This window comes from Myxocyprinus asiaticus, chromosome 34, assembly GCF_019703515.2.
Source record: "Myxocyprinus asiaticus isolate MX2 ecotype Aquarium Trade chromosome 34, UBuf_Myxa_2, whole genome shotgun sequence".
Taxonomy (NCBI): Eukaryota; Metazoa; Chordata; class Actinopteri; order Cypriniformes; family Catostomidae; genus Myxocyprinus; species Myxocyprinus asiaticus.
Genome location: NC_059377.1, coordinates 19,597,259 through 19,618,473, shown reverse-complemented (window position 1 = coordinate 19,618,473; position 21,215 = coordinate 19,597,259). Strand labels below are relative to the sequence as shown.

General features: G+C 40.4%; 1 protein-coding gene across 17 annotated transcripts in view; it reads left to right on the top strand.

Moving 5' to 3' along the window:
- The window catches only part of macf1a (microtubule actin crosslinking factor 1a), a 217,384-nt gene that overhangs the window by 162,084 nt on the left and 34,085 nt on the right, over positions 1-21,215 (top strand). For 14 of the 17 annotated variants that reach the window (XM_051670235.1, XM_051670237.1, XM_051670244.1 and 11 more), the window contains 6 exons: positions 17,598-17,759; positions 17,847-18,017; positions 18,505-18,671; positions 18,824-18,983; positions 20,272-20,598; positions 21,095-21,179. In XM_051670235.1, the coding sequence (XP_051526195.1) occupies positions 17,598-17,759; positions 17,847-18,017; positions 18,505-18,671; positions 18,824-18,983; positions 20,272-20,598; positions 21,095-21,179 (1,072 nt within the window). The remainder of the gene's footprint in view (positions 1-17,597; positions 17,760-17,846; positions 18,018-18,504; positions 18,672-18,823; positions 18,984-20,271; positions 20,599-21,094; positions 21,180-21,215) is intronic. The other 3 variants (XM_051670241.1, XM_051670243.1, XM_051670232.1) reach the window with 1 other exon arrangement.

Sequence of the window (21,215 nt, the reverse complement as noted above, 5' to 3'; positions counted from 1 at the left end):
AAATGTATCCAATGTTTTACAGTTTCTGAGTGTTTCCTGTCTAAACATATTCTAATTTTTAACAGTAGGTTTACGTGTGCTAAAGGGTGATATATAGACACTCAAGGTGTGTTTGTATGTAGTGTGCCCACAGGTCCATGTGTGAGAATGTTTCTAATTCCAGTCCATTTGGAGTGTCCGGCATCCCAGCTGTCACCCCACCCTGAATCCTGCAAACACACTCACACACATGCACAAAAGCAGGGTGTGGTTGCCCCCTCTCCCTAAAATTCTCATCCCCTATGTTCCCTTGTTGCCCTATCCAAGAGCAGCTGAGCCCTGAGTCAGCGGGGCGAGACGAAGAGGAGAAAAACGAGGGCCCCTCGTCCAACTCGGAATTCCTTCACAGGGCTGTTGGGATGAGGGGGAATGGCTTTTAAATCACATTGCACTGTCAGTGCTGTCCTCACACTCGCCGCTTATATCTTTGCTCCCTTTACACTTTTCATCCCTTCCTCACTCCTGCCAGTTTATTTTTATCTCTTTCTTTGTACACAATTTATAATCGCATTCTTTCCTGCACAATAATAACAACAGAGACTGTCACAACCTGCCCTACCCCCACCCAAACCTTAGGGCAAGGCTAGTCAACTGGCAGCCCGCGGGCCAAATCTGGCCCGCCAGTCATCTTTGTCTGGCCCTCCAACTGATTTTTGATCAGATTGCCTCACCATCTGAAATACCAGAGCGCTCTCTGTGCAAAACTCAGCTTTCGCAGGCGCAAGCCTCAGCAATCAACAGTGAGTTTAACCAGAGACTATTTAGCAGAGACGGGCCACTTCTATTAAAATGAATGGGAGAAACTGAAACACCCAACCAAGAAGCTCTAGCACCCAATGGTCAATGGATGTAGAAAGGAAATCCTGCCTTACAGGTAAAAGAGCCAGTAACCTTTTAAATACAGACATCACCTGTCAATCATCTCGAGAATGTGCATGCGCATTAGCTATACAAGCCGGGAAAATTGCGTTTTTAGGGTAATCTGAGGTAAATAAGCACAATTTATGATACTAGCGTTGACCAATTTTACTGCTGATTTGAAATATGTTCTTTGATCATAATCTTGGCCAACCATTTTTGAGATTTCAGTGTGTCCCCATTCAAGTAAATTGGAGCTAAACTGTCTTGACTGGAAATAGTCTCCAGGGAGAGTTACAAAGATGGCAGACAGTGGACTGACTTACTAGAAAGATTTTGGTTTAACAGCACTCATTGGCACGTGCAACAGCTATCAGCCATCATCAGTTATCCAGACCAGAACATGTATTTAAACTTTTCTGGTGTTAGTTTAGTTACACTGCTTTCCTAAACATGGATCGCACTGTTTAGGTGAGCATTTGATCACGTCTTTTTCAATCAAATGTATTTATATTAGGAATCTGAGGTCCTATGATCAGGGTTTGCTGGTTGTTCCTTGCTCTAGGCTCAAGACAAAAGGAGACTGTGCTTTTGAGGTTGTAGCTCCTAAACTTTGGAACTCCCTTCCATTAGAGTTAAGATCTGTGGACACTGTTGACACTTTTAAAAAGCAGCTAAAGACCCACTTGTTTAGACTTGCTTTTGTTTAAATATCGTTTGTCTTTTTTCATGTTTTTATGCGGTTGTCTGCATTTAATGTCTGTTACTCTGTTTCTTATTAGTTTTTTGTATTTTAGTGTGAAGCACTTTGTGACGTCTGTTCTTGAAAGGTGCTATATAAATAAAATTTACTTATATAAATTGCTTAGTTGTGTGGAGTGCGGTCAAATCTACAGATGTAAAAAAAAGATCGCAGTTGTGACAGAAATGTTGTCAGCACATACGCACATCTTTGGCAACAAAAGAGAAATCAATTATGAAATTGAACGTTCGACAAAAATGTGCTGAAAAGTTTTTATTCACTATTCTTGAAGTGTCAAACAGGCGTGTCTCATCAGTTCAGGGTCCGTAGTGCTCGTAAAAACAGTGATACATGAAACAGCTGTGAGTCAGCCCTCTCAATCACGAACAGCATCAACTCTTTTTTTCTTCTTTTGCCAATGATTATGTGCACAAAAATCTGGCTCCTGCACTGGCTACTGTGTGCAAATTCACAATATTTGCATGACTAATTTTCTTTACTGAATAGGATGATACTTTATAGAGAAAGACTATATATATATAATTTTTTTTTTTTTTTAAAGAAAATTGAATTTCAGTGCATTGTTAAGTAAAATGACATTTCTATATGACCATTGTTTTCATATCTGTGTTGAATATTGTTAGAGGGCTTTAGCAGATCTAAATGTTCCTCCTCAGTTTTCATAATTTGTAAATTTGATATTATTCAACTAATTACTAAATTGTATTATTATTATTTGATATTATTATTTTATTGCATAATATTGTTTTGGTACAAACAATGGTCCAAAAAATAGGCTTTTTTTTAATGCAAAGTGTATATATATATTTTTTTCTTATTTTTTGGGATTCACAAAACAGCTCTGTGTTGTAATATAATGATGTATACTTAAACCTGCATAAATCTTAAATCCTATTTTAATTTTTAATTGAGACTAGTTTGATGACTGTATTACCTGACTGGCACTCTGTAGTTCTGATGAGGATATGTCTGTGTTAGCCAGACAGCTTTTTGTGGTTAAGTTTATTTTGTGGTGACTTTCTGGCCGCATTTACACTGTCAACCAATGGACCCTTTTCACAGACCTGTTAAAACGTGTTTCCGCCTTAAAAGTAAATATAGCAAACTTTTTTATATTTCCAATTTTACCAATATTTAGTGTACATTTATAACATTGTACTTTGTATTATATTACCCTGGAATAAGTTTTAAAAAATCAGTTACCATTGCTGAGATGAGACTTCTAAAACAGCTGCTGAGAGAGTGACAGAAAATTTGGCCTGTTTCTCTCTTCTTACTGCTGTTATCCATCGCTCTATATATTTATAATCTTTTCCAATGCAGTGAAAGTGTAATCGCTGATTTTTTTTCTTTTGCTGTTGGAGCAAATGAGTCAGCAAAAAATAAATTTGCTGTGGTCCCCCATTCACTGCTATTCAAGTTTATCCAACTATGATGACTTCCGCTTCGTGAACGCAGATATGTGAAAAGGGTTCATTCCGATTTTTTTCACAGATATCTACCACAGATCAGAGCTTGTTGCATGCGTGTAAACAGCAACTTTTGTGAGCCATTTCCATATCTGGTTTTTAATCCGATACATATCTGATATATGGATATCTGATCTTTGTCTAAACACTCATATCCGATTTTCCTCGTATTTCTGACATCAAAATCATATCTGATAAAATGATATCTGTGCATGTATAACAACGTTATTCTGGAGATACAAGATGTCACGCACGCATTTGTAGCAAGGAGACATTTCAAACTTGAAAATAAATGAGCATAAATACGTTTTCGAATGGGTGAAAGCTCAAAGTCTATTAGAAATATTTATGATATGCTCGAAGCCTATTGTGTGCACACTTTACCATAATGAGGAGGACATCAATGATAATTACAGTATTTAGTTAAATTACATGTGCAGAATTGGCAAAATGCAGTGGAATAAATTGCAAGAGCGAGCCTTTCTAGTATTTCCAGAAGAGAATAGCAGTAAAAGAATGAGCATGTTTTAATTTATCCGTAAGCACATGTACAGGAATATTCTAAATAGATGTTTACTCTATAGAGCATGTAAAATTCTTTGTGGAATAAAGTCTTAACCAGTATAATTAAATATCTTTATCAGACAGTGGGCTCAGTTGTGAAATCTTCATTTGGTAGTGCTCAGGTTGGTGAATGAATTCTTGCATGGGAATTCTTGTGTGTAAATCTTCTTGTTCTTGTGAGTCGTCTTTTCCTTGGAAGAATTAATTGTAGACAATTTTTGTGATGTTTATTGATATTTCTAAGAACAATGGCATGTAAAGTATGTTCATTGCTGTTGATGTTAATCACTTATTAGGACTGCTAAAAAGTGCTGACATATGCTGACTGACAGCCAAGAGCGTCTTGGTGGGTAATTAATGTAAACACCGTCGGTTATGTCTTAAGTGAATGTAACATTTTTTTTGCATATGGTCAAAATGTAAATGCAGCATCCATGATCTCTGATGTCATGCTGGTGTAATTTTCATTCTTTTTCTGCAAAGATTCTTTGTAGCAAATACCACCTTTGAGTAAAACTGCTTCGAATTTAACATCATGTCAGTATGCTCATTTTCTTGGTTTGTTTTTTGCGCTAAGGGGTTGATTAAATTAGGATAACATGATTAGACTAATCTGAAGACTTCTAATTTGATCCTGTGCTATATATCACTGGCATTTGTGTGTATGTGTTATGTCATGCCCTCTCTAGCTGTTCCCATTGCCTTATATTGTTTCAGCTGTTGTGCATTACTGTGGCATTCCATAGAATAGCCCATTTTCCCTTCCAGTTAGTCTCGATTAACTCATCAACAGAAATAAATAGGAGCTTTATGTAAACAGTGTTGCCCCATTTATGTTTAGAAATAATTACCAAGATAATAATCAATGTAATGACTGGCTGTGGGAAAATAAGTTTTCTGCCACCTCACCTTAACTTCACAGCACACCAATCCACAAGTTCATCTCAAATAGACTATTAAGTATTAAGTACAAAAGAAAATGGTTGCCATATCAAACATAGGCATGTTTTGTTTTTTTACACATCGTTTCAGTTATATAACACTATTGCAACAGGAAAGTTAATGCTAATACAATAGTAAAAACATTCAATCATGCATTCAAAAACTATTTTATTGCTCTAATTTTGTGCCATGATCAGACTCCTCAATCAGTCTGTGGAGGAGTATTTGTATTCCTCTCTTTGTGTCTTTGTGTCTGTGGCGGTAAAAGAGAACAATGCACACATTGAGTTGTTCAGGTGAAACCTGGTAGTTAATTATAAATCTACTGCCGAGATAGACAAAACCAGTGAGAGGCAACCAATGTGCCACAGGGATCGAGAGATGAAGTGGGGGGTTGATGAAGAACCAAAACAGATAAGGCTTTGAGTACTTTTCACTTTTCGTGCATTAAGGGAGGGAGAGAAAGGGAGTGGGCAAGAGTAAAACGGGACAAAGAGAAAGAGGGAAAACAATATCAACAGGTGCTCTGCTGAAGCAAACAAATTGCCCTCTAAAGTCAATAATGTTCTCTGTCTCATGCTTGTTTTGCTGAGTAACTTCCAGTCTATAGTTTAGTTTTTTTCAGTGCAGCAAGACACACAGCACTAGCAGCACTTTTCACAGTTCACAGTCTCTTTTGGGGATTTTAGGGCTTGAACCCCTCCCTCTTCCTGTCTGGACTGTGACTCTTTAACTAGGCGTGACTGGCCAAAGGACCAGTTACTAAAAGAATGAGGAAAAGAAGAGTGGGGGATACATCAGCCAAGCAGTCATGAATTAAATTAGTATCAGGAAGTGCACTGATAAGAGTAGCTTTTGATATAATGTTTTGTTACAATACAATCAAAGAATTTTAGAAATTCTCATCCAATAATCAAACACCCGAAAAGTCATGGAAAATTCAAAAGGTTAAGAAACCCTCTCTTACAGCATTATTTTATTTTGACACAGTGCGTACAAATGAATTGGCTATCCTCCAGTTGCATCAGGGATGCACATGTGTCCCATTTCATATTAGCCGAGTAATAACGGTCTTAGAAACAGTTTGATGTGGGTCAAGGGAGAGAGCACAAGCACCAACAAAATGGGCAACAAATCCCTTTTGTTTCTGTAGGGAGGGTTGTGTTGGAAGCAGGCATGACAGCTGCAACCCAACTGACATAGAGGGGGAAAGAGAGTTTATCTGAAAGACAGAGTATTTAACTTGCTTGACATGCAGGCCACGGGGAGTGTGGTGGCTCAGAGCAACAGTTAGATCACTGAGGAAGAAAGCCCCTCCCCCCTTTGATGCGAGTGTGTGCATTTTGGACAGAGTGCTACGAAGAATAGGCAGGCATGTGTTCAGGATCTAGTGTCTGCCAAAGCTTTTAAACTTTGAAGGAAGGATAGACAGTGTTTTGGTCTGTGCAATAAAACAACAAGCTTTTGTGCAAAACACAACATACACATAGAAAAAGTGAAAAGCTACTACTTATTGTATTCTCATTTTATCCCATTCTTTCTGTGGTCACCTCTAGGTGGAAATTTCATTCATTTTCATTTTATGTTCAGTTTTTCTGAAGCCACTTGTCAGAGGCCCCAGCCCCCTCACACTCTGTCCTGACAAGATTGTGTTACAGAAGAGTAGCAGACGGGAATGCACAAGTGGGGTGTGTGAATATGGCAGACTTTTGTATGTCCTCCTGTATTGTTTTGCACAGTTACAGAGGGCACGTCTGTAAAAGAAGGGAGGGAGGGGGCAAAACAGTGAGAGGGAATGTGTGTAGGGGATTTTCGCTTCCACGTATGGCAGTGTATTTGAAGGTGGAAAAAAGGCAGCCGTTATTTCCTTGTTTCCCTCTCACCCTCCCTCTTCTTTCAGCATGACCACTCCCACTTTAGTCATCTTTTTCTGTTGTTTTTTTTGTATTTGTTGTTTTTTTTTCTTCTCTAGTTTCTTCTTTGCCTAAGGCATTTGCGGTCTTTTAAATGGGAGTATTTATCTCTTCTGATTCGGGTTTGGATTACAACAGTCACAAACTAAAAAGTCTGTATCACTCACACAGTTGAATCACTGGATGACTGCACACATCCTAAAAGAAACTCTTAGTTGAGAGCATGTAGCCCATCTTTATCAATAATATGCGTTTCGTTTACAAAGGTGGTTTGTATATTGCTTAGTATGCGATAAGCAGCTCCCGTTATCCAGTGATACTGCAGAAACACGTTAAATCCCCGGATTGGTCACTCCTACTGACTTCATGGTCCCTCCTCCCACTCAATTTATCTTGTGCTCACTCCCATAGCCTGGTCTCGTGGGCTTTTTTGGAAGAGGAAACCGGCATGATTGGACCACTTCCTGTGTTTTAATACCATAGCAGGAAACAGAACAAACAGAGCTGGATTCAAACAAAAACAGAGAGAGAGAGAAAGAAAAAAAGAAAGAAAGGGGAGAAAGAGCAAGAGGAAAAAAAAGAGAGGCAGAGTGTGTATGAGAGAGAGAGAGAGAGAGAGAGAGAAGGGGGAGTGAGCGAGAGAGGAAAAGTGGGAGATTTTTTTAGCAGCTGCAAACCATTTCAGCTGTGTAGTAGCCTTAGAACAGACACCAAAAAAACGTGTATGAGAAAGAAAGTCTCCTCAAGACATCAGAGAAAAGAATAACTTGCGTAAAGCATAGTGTTTGGAATATCGTAAAAGGGAAAATAAGAGCAGAGGGAGCGTGTCCGTGGATTGTCTGGAAAACACAGTGCCTGGAGTGCAAGGCAGCGCTTGGAATGAATCTCTGTCTGGGTCTCTGCCTTCTGGATATAGTCCCTTGTCTCTCTACTTTCTCCCTGGCTGCACCGGACTTCAACGTTCACTGGATCTCTATTCCCTTAACCATTCTGGACATAGACACCTTTTAGATCCTTGGATTGTCCCCCAAGCTCTGGCTGAAAGAATTGGAAAGGAGAAAGTGTTTTTTCGTGTGTGTGTGTGTGTGTGTGTGTGTGAAATAACCATGTCACAAAGAGTGTTGAATTTCATTGATTTTACTCCCTCGTGCTCTGCTGCTAAACAGGACTGGATAAAAGAAGAGGATGATGTATTTCAGGCGCAGATGGCTTCTCTTCCTGACATGCTCTATTAATGCTTCATTATAGGATTAAAACGAGGAGGAAGAAATTAATAAAGAATACACTGCAAGAACACTAGTAGGACTGTCGGAAGAGAGTCTGTTACATTGTATGATTGTGTATTTAAATACGTGCCATTAGAGAAAAAAAAAGCGTTTATTGAGTACATTTTCAGGGCCATCCTTTTGTCAAACAATATTGCCGTCTTTTTTTGGCAATATTTCCAAAGAATTATCTATTTGAATTTATGTGCTTAGAAGAAAAGGGATATGAGAGACAAAATCTCTTCACTGGAACTTTTTGCTTTTCTTTTTCGAACTGTTTTATGTAACAGCGTGTGGAGTTCTCACCTTAAAAGGAGCCTCATACAGCTTTGGATGCTGTTCTCGGACATGGTAAAAGTAGCTGAAGCCCCTCTTTGATTTTCCTGTTATTGCAGCGGGAAATAGAGTCAAAAGGAAGCGGCAGTAAGGAAGGATAGGATTTTGGATTTGGTTCTTGTTTTGAGGGTTAGGACTCAGCTGTTCAGAAGAGAAACAAAAGGAATATTGTCCACAATGGATGTTATCCTTCTGTCCTGGACTTTGCATATCTGACTCAAATAGTGGCAGTTTTGCCATTCTTTTGTATATTTTTCATAATATGCTGCTGCAAAGATTCATCTGTGCAACAGAGACTATTTTAATGTATTTCAGCCATGTGAGTGCAGATGTCACCATGTACCTCTGAATAAAAGCCTCCTAACTTTTCTTACTTATGGATGTTTACCCTGGATCTTAAGCATCATAACACATAATTGTATCCTGAGAATTTGGTGCATGACTGTGTGTCTTTTAAAATTGGACTGATGTGTGAGGTACATAAATAGTTTCAGCAGCTCACTGATTGTCACTGCAGGCTTTGTTTGTGGACTAGTAACCATCCCATCTCAGCCCCTTGAGGGCGCTGTAGTTTGGGATGGGAAAACCTCTGAGCCGCCCGGACTGCTTGCGGCAGAACCCCAGGTGCCTTGGGAAGGGCGACGATGAGGAGGCATACATTGAGGACTGCTATGTACCCCAGCGTTCAATTTACGACACCATGCGCATCAATGAACAGATTGATCAAGGCTCAAAACTCAGCCAGCCCTCTCGCAGCACTCTGGGCTCAGGGGGCGGTGAGGGAAGTACACTTTCCAGCAATGGGACATTGGGTGCTGACATAGGTGGGGTATTTGTTGCACGAGGAGGTCCTGCAGATGCAGGTGTGAAAAGGCTAGATGAAAGAGTTATTTTTGATGCTCTGAAACTCACAGGTGACCCACAGAGTATGCCATCTGTCGGAGGAGTTGGCTCTGGAGTGGTTATTCCTGCATCAAATTCAGCTGCTGTTGGAGCAGCTGTTGTGACCAAAAGGCGCCACCAGGGCATTGATAAGAAGGACAATCCAAATCGGCGCTCCTGGAAAGCTTTTATGCCCTCTACTTACCCTGAGTTTGCAGAACGTTTAGAGCTTTCACCTGGAGAGAGTGGAGACAAGCGTCTCTCTGGGGCTGGAATCCCAGTTTCTCCTCTTCATCCTCTACCCTCCTTACTAGCCTCATCTATTCCTTCTACATCATCACCACCTCTGGCACCTTTCTCCCCCTCACCTGTCACATCAGGAGGTTCTCAAACTCCCCCTGTCTCCAGCTCTCCATCTTTCACTCCCTCTATAAGCCCAATGCCCCCCCATTTCCCTCATCCACTCAGGCAAAAACATCCCCTACAATTGCACTCCCACAAGCCTGCTGCTCTGCCCTCTCCCTCAAAAGGACAACCACCCTTAGAGACTACTATTTTTAATCAGACTGACTCTGATAGTTCACCACAACCTAATCGTAGTATTTCTCAACCTGCTGAGACAGGGAAAGGTGAGCAGAGCAAACCAACTCCAGCCCCAATCGGTGTTAGAAGTGCATCAGAAGAACAACCACAAAACTGGGATACCAATGCAGCTAGAAACTCAGATAATGAACGGGACTCACCATTGCTCGAACATGACCAAGACACAGCTCCACTAATACCTCCAAAACCGATATTTTGTCCCCCCACTAAAGCCCGTACCTGGCCCCGCAGTATGCGGGGTAGTAAAAGAACCCTGGGGCACGGAAGAGTACTCCACAAGTTCCCTATCCTGCCCCCACTGCCCCCTGTTATTTGTGAGGACAGTGACCTGGATGAGGAATCTCTGTATCTGTTGGATCCTCCATCACCTTTTCTGCAAGAAAATTACAAGGGATTTAACTATGGGGGTTTGCCGCTGTCCCCATGTATCAGTCAAGAGGGTGGTGAGGATGGTTTGTTGGGCTGGCCCCCTCCTACTGGAGTGCTAAGAGAAAAGACAGCATCAGAACTTCGCTTTGAGGAGGATGAACGCAGAATCCTAGAGGAGTTAGAGGAGGAGGATGAGACAGAGAGAGAGGAAAAAAAGAGAGAAGAAAAGGAGAGACTAGAAATAGAGGAGAGAAACTGGCAGGCAGTGTTAAAACTTGAGAGCAGTGAAACTAGTGGTATATCTTGGGAGGTAGAGGGAGAGGAATCACAGTTACAGGACTGGGAGACACAACAACTTAGTTCCTCTGGACAGTGGCCCCTTTTGACACCTCCTGTTGGATTTGGAGGCTCTGAGGCCCCTAGTGCTTCCCCCTGCCCCAGCTCAGAGGCAAGCTCAGATGAACTCTTTCTTGAGCTGGAGAAACAGTGTTTGGAAGAGGAAGCAGATGATTCAACTGTTTCTAAGCAGATGGACATTTTTCATCACTCTGACAATTCAGATATTTGTGACAGCCTGCCTACTGTAGAAGAGGATCATGTTGATGAAGGTGATGTTAAAGAGCAAATTGATAATGCTGTGACATCAGCACTTGACATCACAAATCAAACAGATGATAAACAGCACACAGATCAGACTGAGCCATGTATAACACATATAAATCAAAATGCACCCAGAGAGGATATAGAAAGTATGCAAAGCTGCTCTGCTATTGAAGATATTGACCAAAGCCCAGAGCAATTACAAAAATGTCTTCATTGTAATAGTGAGAATAATAACCATGATCAAGATTATTATTGTTCATACACAGCTGACCAAGATGCTTTCGATTCTGAATCCAGTGGCATTCAAACCTCACACCAAGATGTAACTGTTCCATCAGATGCAATTCAGTATGTACGACCAGAGAGTGATTCAGATTTAGGCAGCGGAGCTTCATTAGATCATGAGCAGCAAGAAAATGAGGAGGTAAATAAACAAGATGAGACATCTGATATTCAAATCTCCTTGCAGCATGGACTTTTTCACCCAGATAATTTGTATGCAGATGTTGAATGTAATGTGGATCTTGGCATCTTCAAGAATGATTTAGAAGGGGTGAAGTGTGAGGACAGCATTAACCAGTCCCCTGAGTGCTCTGTCTTGGAAGATGAGGCAGAAAGGGAAGTAGGGAACAGTGACTATGAGATTGTCTCTCATGAGAATGCAATTTCTTTTGAGCCTACTGTAGTTACTATGGAAATGACCTTTGACCAAGAGGGGGCACCTTCAAGGTTAGAGAAAGAAGCAGAGATTTCAGTCTCCAAAGAAGTTGTTGTTCAAGATGAAGTGTCTTCACATGAGTGGGAGGTAACAGAGGTGGATCAGGGAACCACAAGTACGGCAAAATCAGACATATCATACGCCCAGTTAAACTCGCCAGATGTCAGTATAGAATCTGCTGCCTCTTCACCTTTGCCCATTTCGACCACTAAACATGAGTCAAGAACAGCAGAACTTCACAGCAAAGATGCAGATGCATTTGTTGCGACAGACAGTTTTGTTTATTTAGCTGTGGCTCAGCCACCCCAGTACTCTCAGGAATGTCCTCCATCTCCATCAGTGGAATCAACCCCACCAAGCCCACTTTCAAAATGCTGCCCTGAGCCCGAGGAAGGAGTGTTACTCTCTTCAGATAGTTTTGTTTACCTGGCAGCCCCTGAGCGACTTGTGTCTGATGGGGGTTCTGCTTGCGAGGACTGTCACGATTTGGATTCTGAGTCCGAAGACAGCCACTCAGGTGTTGACTTTGTACTTGGGTCAATGACTGGAGATAGTGAATGGGACTCGGATGGGTCAGGACCAAGCTCTTTACACCCACAGAGAGATCAGTACGAGCAGCTAGAGCCAGGCATTTTGCATGCACTTTTTTATGACCGCCAGAGTGAGGCAAGCTCTCAGGAGGGTGTGGAATCATGTGACAATGACTGTGTGGCCTCCTGTGAACAACAAAAGTGTTCTGAAGAAGAAATTTCACCACTTAAACATGACCTTGAATTGGACACAAAGGTAATGCTCCTCCCTTAAGTTTAATATTTAAATTGGTCAGTGCAAAGAAAGGTTTCTCAGTTTCTAGGTTGCCAGCTGGCCCAATGACAACACAAAAGTCATTACTCTAAATGCACCTGCTAAATATCACTCTGTAATCTATTACTGTTTACCTCAAGTGTTTTTCTAAAGGTCTTTTTAACCTCACAAATGGTTTTGGTTGATCTCTATAGTGTTTTTTTCAGAGAAATTACCTAGTTTAACACCAATAAATGCTGTGCTAGTTTTATAATGTAATTGTGCACAATATTATGTAGTGAACTGTCTGACCAAAGTACTCAGACAATGAATGAATTAATCTTCAAGCAGTCCTTTCATAGATTCATTTGAAGGAATGCATATTTTTTTTGTTCATTAGACCCTAAACATAATATTCTTATATTATAAATGACTTCAGGTAGCTTTAAAGGCAGAAATCTTTATTGGTTGAGAGCACAGTAGGTTTTTGCGTGTTGGTATTATTTGTGCATTTCATTGCTTATCAAATGTCCGAAAATAAGTATTTTTAGTTCAAAAAGCATGCTCACTCCAAAGTAGTCAAACCCCAGTGGTCATTTGTGGGTTTGGTTACAGGTAAATGGGTTTTTGCACACATTTGCATGTATTTGCTTTTGCTGCCTGATGAAGCACTGCTTTGTCTATGAGAACTCTGTGTGTATGTTTTAGAAAGAGATTTAGAGTCAAAAAAGGGACAGGAATGTATTTTTGTAAATACATCTTAGAATTCTTGACATGATTTGTGACAGCCTCTCTGGCTGCTGTGACAAGGCCAGTGTCTGCTCTATTTCACAGAGGTTGTGGTGGGTGGCCGAGAGACTGCCTGTTAGTCTTTGTGCTTTCTGGATTATTATTACATTACAGTGGCCAAGCCTGGCTGGTCATCCACATCTCATTTCTCCCCCGGCCTGGCCCAAATTTGTCTTTCTGCATGGTCACTACCACTCTCAAAACCCCTGTTCCATCAAATGTAATCAGATGCAGGACTCTGTCATGCTGGATTTGGCTAGAGAGGATTATAGCAACTGAGAGACCAAGCAGGATCAGCTAACAAATGATCTTTAAACTCAGTTGGGATAGAGGAATTAAAAGGCCAAAGCAAATTGACTGATTTCAGGAGTGGCTGTGGTGCAGTGCCAAACTTATACAAAATCTCCAGCCCCACTCTTCCAACACAAATCCCCCTCCTTACGTCCCCGTTGCAGTCCGATAGCATTGCAATTGAGATAAGGAAGTGAGAAATAAACATTGGACTCTGTAAGGGGAGCCACTTTTGCCTGTAACATGCAAACACTGTAAGTTGTTGGAAATATAAATAGATGATAAGGACATGTCAGTCCTATCAGCACAGAGCCAGACTCACCCCCACAATGCCCAAAGTCTAGTGAGTAAATCACAGACCTTAGGAAAGATTTTTGTAATCTTTTAGAGCAGCTCTCTGTTGGGGACTGATTTGGAGGATAGAGTCAGACAATTTTGCAACAGCCTGATCATGAATGGACAAAGAGTCCAGAACCCCTGGTAGTACTCAAAATAAGAGCTGGCTGAGCAATAAGAGGCATCAGAAGAAAAGCCTGATGTCACATCTGAAACCTAAGCTGTGTCACAAATGATGCACAATACACTATGCACTTACAGAATAGTCTATGCACTCAGCCATGTAGTGTTTGAATTTTCTAAGTGTAGTATCGTCCCAAATGGAACACTTAGCGTTTTTTTTACTACACGGAAGTATTTGCCATTTAACAGCTGATGGAAGTGACGTCGTCCCATCAAATGTGATGTGTTGCCACTCAGCATTCAACTCACAGTTGTAAGGTGTTGTTCTCATTGAAGTTTCGCTAGTTGCTACACATAATTATTTACAATTGTTTTGTCAGACCAGCATCGCAGCCAGGTAACTCCGCCCCTTCCTCTACGTATGGCAAGCTGCGAGCACTAAATGTATGAGGTGTCCAACATACCACACTCCGTTTTGGCGGTTGAAGAAGTACATAATCAAGGTACTCGAAGTGCACTTCTTTTTGTTGCATTTTCAGTGCATACTAAAACATACTACTCGCACTACTTTCACTTCAGAATGACGTTGAATAGTGCAGAAGTGTGAGGTTTGGGATGCACCTCTAGACTTGACTCATTTTTATAAAAGAGCGTTTCAGGGACGGTCAAGTAAACAGACACACTAACTGACATACTCAGCGGAGAGGGAAGAGCAATCAGAGAGGGAGTGATGAGAATCGTGTAGATAATCATGTCAGTGAAAGACAGGATGTGGGAAACACCTGTGATAAAAGACTGTTGCAAACAAAAGAGAGTTTGAGCAAACCCTTTAGTCCTGTCGACACTGTGATGACCATAAAAAACAGTCACATATGCTGTGAACTCAACTGGTTGTAATTTTAACCTCTTTTGCGAATGGAACAACATAAATGATTTCCTTGTTAGAACATTTAGGGCAGATAAAATGGAGTCATTCGAAGTGCACCGAAAAGGAGGCAAGTTTTAAGATGAGAGGCTGAGAGACAGGAAGAAAGCAGGAGGCGAAAGCAAAGACAGGAAGTATAGGAATGGAGAGAGAGTTTGGAAAGATCTAGGAAGCACAAGACAGTTTCTAAAGTCCATGTTGTCATTGATTTGAAAGAATTCGTATTCCTGTGCCTTAACTCTTGTTGAATCCTGGTATATCCAGAACATTCTTTTGTCCCTTAGGTTACTTTCCTTGAAGCCTATCTGTATTGCCATTTATTTGTTTTTTGTCATTTTTAGACCTTTATAGCTCTTATAAAATACAGTATGTCTTGTATAGACTTTTATAGTCTTCATGAAATCATTCAAGACATGTATAGCCTACGTTATGTCTAGAATTTCATGCTTGTATGTAGCATACATGTATTTCCACTCAACAACAGGTTTCAAATACAATACAAGTAACACCTACTCATGAATATATCAAATGAAAGCGTAGGAATGATGTTAAGACCAAAACAATGTTTAACAAACCAAAACTTGTATTTGTCTACAAAACTAATTTTAAACATTAAAGCATACACCTTTAGATCAGTAGCTTTTTGTGATTATGAAAAACATTCATTAAGTGGGGTGTATGTTTGTCTGATAACTATTTAAAAAAAAAAAGTTTTGATCTTGTCCTAGGCAAGAATTGCACAAGATTCATATTCACAATGTTTTCAGTTAAAAAAAAGTTCCAGAAAACTCAGCAAATGATCTGTACATTATGTCGGGAATATAGCAGTTTACTTTAAGCCAGAAATTGTAGTTTTTTCTTTACTCGAATGTGGGCATGCCCAGTTTGGCAGTGTGGCGTTTTGGTTTGGATTGAGGAGAAACAAAAAAAAAAAAGACACCAATGGCATTATTGTTGTGGGTTGGCGGCAGCATGGAAAGCTGCCAGAAGCTTAAAGTCATCTGTGGGGGTTCAAGTGAGAAACAAAAGAGTTTAAAGTTTGGATACAAATAAACAGCGAGAGCTGGAGAGATAAGTGTGAAGCAGCCGTGTGTCTTACTTGCGTGCTGGCCAGATTGTTTGAGAGTGTTTAAATGGAATGACAGGAATCCTAGATATTTTCCAGAGCCCTGCATCACAGTCTAACACTTGTCCACCAAGAAAAAGAGAGAGAGGAAAAAAGGTTGTTTAGTTATTTTGCTCTGACCTTTTTCTTTTGTTGTATGGATATGTATAGCCACATCCTACTTAGATGTGGATGGTGCATCTTTCAGACTTAGATTTTAGTGCTTCAACAAGGGACGTCGTTAGATATAAATGACATCCAGAGCTTAACCCATTATGGCTATATCATAAAGAAAAGTTACGTACAAGTGGAAATAATACATTTGTACATTTATATACGGTTGATATATAATACAGAGGATGGATAGTTAATGTGTGTGACAAAGGTCTCCAGCTCGAATCTCAGACAAATATTTAACAAATATATACTTTTAGAGACCTTTATAAGTACAAATGCAACTAAGTCAGTGGATGTATATTAGGAACTGGGTTGCATTTTATTCTGTGATTTGAACAACTTTAACTTTACAGCAATAACATGGCTTCTAGCAGGTCAGGGACTTTTTCTATGGGAAGACATCAGGCAAATTGAGTAGGGATGGCAAAGAATAGCACATGGAGCTGCTCGGAAAAGTAACCCGCTAGGTCACAATTCATTTTCAAAGAGAGGGGCTGCTGAGCGTTATCGGAGAGTGGGCGCAGTCCTGTGCAACTGTAAAAATCCTATGCCAGGATATTTCTGTTTATAAGTAATGTTATGATTGTTGAGAATGATTATCTTATGTAACTTTTGTCTATTAATAATCTAAAAATAAGTCAAAATGAATATACCTTCTTCACCGTTGTGACTCTAAAACATTTGGGGCAGTCCAGAAAAGATTCAGGGCTACAGTCCCTTTCAGTCCAGGTCTTATGACGTCCTTGGTTCCAACAAATTAATTTCCCAATTTGTAAGTCAAATGAGCAAATACGTAGATTTATAATTGTCGGTGAAATAATAAACAACTTTTTCTTGGTTTTGGCCTCATAATGTGGTAGATTTGCCACAGATAATTGGAGTTATGTCTGTGCTGGTGGGTGCAAAGTGCCACATGTGATGAATTATCAGGATTAGAAATGGGAAATGGCTCCAAGTGGACACACCGAGGAGACGGAGGAGGAGGATGAGAAGGCCTAGATGATGGATTCAGGATAATGTTAGACAGGATATAGAAAGACAAAAGGGGACCAAACACACTCTTCGCTGTGCAGACGTGTACGCACTCACAGTAACACATGATGTTGATGAGAGGGTGGAGCAGGTCGAGGCTGTGGTTCATTGTTTTGAGGCCGACAGACATCCTGTTTAATGCAGGAATGAAGCCCCATGCCACAAGGCAGCTGCAAACAATGAACACGCATTTACACGCGATGAATGCTGAGGTTTTAGAATAAGCGAAAAATGCAGTTATTTCAGTGTTATTACTTATTCACTGTTAAAATTGCTTTGGTTATTAAAATGTGTTTTTAAACTCATAAGACTCAAAAACTGTAGACTGTAGTAACGTAGTTAGTTACATCATCGTTTGGTTCTCAAGTCAGTGACACTGGTTTTGAGATCGGTTCTCAGTTCCCCTTGTCAAGCACCAGCTCTGTCATGAGAACCAGCACCATTTTGATGGAAGGCTGTTGTGTTGGACTCTTGGAGGAATAGAGATGTACAGTGTGATTGCCAAGCCCTATATTTGATTTCAGTGTGTGGGGGCTGAAAACTGCTTCCCAAATTATAAATGGCTATGCCGCCACTATTATCTTGTTGTTATGTTTGTGCAGCCTTGACCTGTTTGTACACATTCTATCATATATCCAGTCACATAGTCACAAGTGTGGTGTTTATAAACTAATCAAACCATTTGTTCTTTGTTTGTATCACTCTCTTTTAGGCTGAGGAAAGGGAACAAGTAGACAGCATACAACCAAAACTCCAGCATGTCAACGCTGTGGGTCAGGGTCTTATCCAGAGTGCAGCCAAACACACAGACACTCAGGCCCTGGAGCATGACCTGGAAACCACCAATCTGCGCTGGAACTCCCTCAACAAGAGGGTAACCTTTGCATCAATTTAACCCTGTTTTTGGTGTATTGAGAGAAATAATAATTTTTAATGATTTTTTTTTATTTTTTATTTACAGGTCGCTGAAAGAATTGCACAGCTGCAAGAGGCTCTGTTGCACTGTGGGAAGTTCCAAGATGCCCTGGAGCCACTCTTGAGCTGGCTGAGTGACACAGAGGATCTCATAGCCAATCAGAAACCTCCGTCCGCTGAGTATCGTGTGGTCAAGGCACAAATTCAGGAGCAGAAGGCAAGGATAAACTTTTAATTGTTTAAAAAGGGGTCTTTTTTAGGCCAAACAGGGACCCCGTTACATATTGTATAATACTGAGTGTTGCATTTATGCCTAGAATAATGTGGATATAGTAGCACATTAATATACTTACATATTTACTGATGCCTACATTGCAAATCCATTACAATATTACATTTTAATTTTACTGCATACATTTTAATGTTGGAGGTACAGTGAAACATGAAGCTTCTTACCTTTAACTTTGGTTGAAGTTAACTAATATTATATAATATTTTTGACATGTACTTTTTCTTTTTTTTACAAAAATTCTAAATGTTTGATTTTTTTAACTCAAACAATAGTTGGTGGACCTCCTACAGTATTAAAAGTTAATAATTTAAAGTTAATTTAGTTCAAAGTCTTCTTTAGTTGATTAAACTATTTTATCATCCTAGCTAATTTATGTTATCTAACAGAGATTCCATATTTATTGTGTTCTCAGCTGCTACAGCGGTTGCTGGATGACCGCCGTGGGACAGTAGAGATGATCATGGCAGAAGGAGAGCGTATCGCTGCCACGGCAGAGACACAAGACAGAGACAAAATCCAGAGACAACTAAAGAGCCTCGGAGAGAGATGGACAAACCTGTTGGAAAAGGCCAGTGCCAGGTAAACTCAATAATCAGACATCGAGACACAAGCCTAAAACTACTTAATCAAATCTCTTACTCAGAACTCAATCATTTGGTTGCTTTACAATGCCATAAATGCAGTGTAGTCATAAAAATATAACAGATTTCCTCCTCACCTCATCTCCTCAGGCAACGACAACTGGAGGAGCTGCAGGTGTTGGCTCTGCAGTTCCATGAGGCTATGGAGCCACTTGGGGAGTGGTTGAGTGCCGCGGAGAGACGCCTGAGCTCTGCTGAACCAATGGGAACCCAGACTTCCAAAATCACACAGCAGATTGTAAGGCACAAGGTAAAGTATATGTTACATTTGAGAGGTTTGGCACTTTTCAGAAGAAATGACTGTCACTGCTTGGAATGGAGCTGAGATTTGAGTCATTTTAGCTAGCAATTTTCAAAGTGTTGAGAATTAAATTAGAAATGAATAGACAAAAAACAGATTGGAATAAACTGTCAGTCTCCTGTGGTTGCAATTATTATCAAAGAAGACAAGAAATTCAGGCCTCTAGTCATAGCCCTGCTCACATCCTTTCCATTTTGCAGTATGATTGATTACATCATAATTTTCTTTTCTTTTTTTATGGTTGTGTTCTTATCTCATCTTATATTGATGCACATTTTGTTTTTCATTCACATCCATTACAGATGCACTCAGTATTTTGTGCTCAGTAAAAAGTTTTACCCCTAACACACCCCTAATGCTTTTGAAAAACATGATTTTTTTTAAATAACACTCATGACAAGCGGAATACTTTATCTTGATAACCCCCCTATTATTAGACACTTTAGCTTTTGCAATAAATGAATTATGGCTAGCTGCGAGTAGTGCACTAGGTGTAAATATACACTCACATATGGTGTGATGGTGCTAATAAACTGCCTGACGTGGTCTTCTGCTGTTGTAAACCATCCGCCTCAAGGTTCGACGTGTTGTGCATTCTGAGATGCAATTCTGCTCACTACAATTGTACAGAGTGGTTATCTGAGTTACCGTAGCCTTTCTGTCAGATCAAACCAGTCTGGCCATTTTTCGTTGGCCTCTCTCATCAACAAGGCGTTTCCATCCGCAAAAATACTGCTCACTGGATGTTTTTGGCACCATTCTGAGTAAACTCTAGTCTAGAGACTGTTGTGCGTGAAAATCCCAGGAGATCAGCAGTCACAGAAATACTCAAAGCAGCCCGTCTGGCACCAACAATCATGCCACGGTCGAAATCACTGAGATCAAATTTTTTTCCCACTCTGATGGTTGATGTGAACATTAATTAAAGCTCCTGACCTGTATCTGCATGATTTTATGCGTTGCACTGCTTCCACACGAGTGACTGGTTAGATAATCGCATGAATAAGTAGGTGTACAGGTGTTCCTATTAAAGTTCTCAGTGAGTGTAAGTTCAAGATGACTGCTGTATTGGCCAGTGCAACATGAACAAAAAAATACTGAGTGCAACTTTAATTATGATTTGTTATCATTCTTTATCTGTCATTTATGTTTATGTTTGCCTTTTTGTTTCTGTTTTCCCTCTTCTACTCATACCATTACTTTCTCCTCTACTCTTTACCCTGGGTTATAATCCCAGGCTCTCCAAGAGGAGATGTTCTCTCGGGAGAAAAAGGTTGACCACCTTGAGACTCTCAGCCAATCACTGTACCCGCTCAGCTGTGCGGCTGATCGCAATTGGCTAGGCGAGCATGTGGCCGCTGTGCGCAATGGACACACAGAGCTGCGTGACTGGTGCAGTCGGAGGGAGGCAATGCTGGAGCAGGCCTTGGCTAATGCACAGCTGTTTGGAGAGGAAGAGGTGGAAGTCCTTAACTGGCTAGCTGAGGTGGCCCAGAGACTGGCTGAGGTCTCTGTGCAGAGTTATCAGCTGGAGCTGCTAGCACAGCAACACAAACACACACTGGTACGATTCTGCAAAAAATAAGAGCTGGGGGTCAACATTGTTTAAGTCAGTAAGGAGATAAAGAATGCTGTCAAATGGCCCTCTTCACAAAAAAAGCTCTCACTCACTGACAAAAGACCATAGTAATAACCAGGCATTAAATTGGGCCAGATCATTCCTTATGGCACCTTCGATTAAAAAAAAAAAAAAAATGTGTTTGTTTTCTCCAGTCAAGTCCGCAACCTGATCTCTTTTCCAGTGAAATTGCTAAAATAAATGCAACCAAATGTGCCCAAGTTTCTAAAATACAGTACATTCACTGAAATGCAGTAGCACTTTTGCTTTGTAAGTTACATCAAATGTCATATCTTGCTTAAGGCACCAAAATCACCACCAGATTTTTGGGTCCCCCACTTCCAAAATCCCAATTTAACCTTAGGTTATACTTGGAAAATTATTATACATAAAACATCCTTACATTATATCCAGTTAATATTTCCCCTGCCACCCCCTACAGGCTCTTAATGAAGAGATTATCAGCAGGAAGAAGACAGTGGACCAGGCTATTAAGAACGGACAGTCTCTGCTCAAACAAACCACTGGTACTTTGCAGTCCAGCCTCTATGTTCATTGGTGTA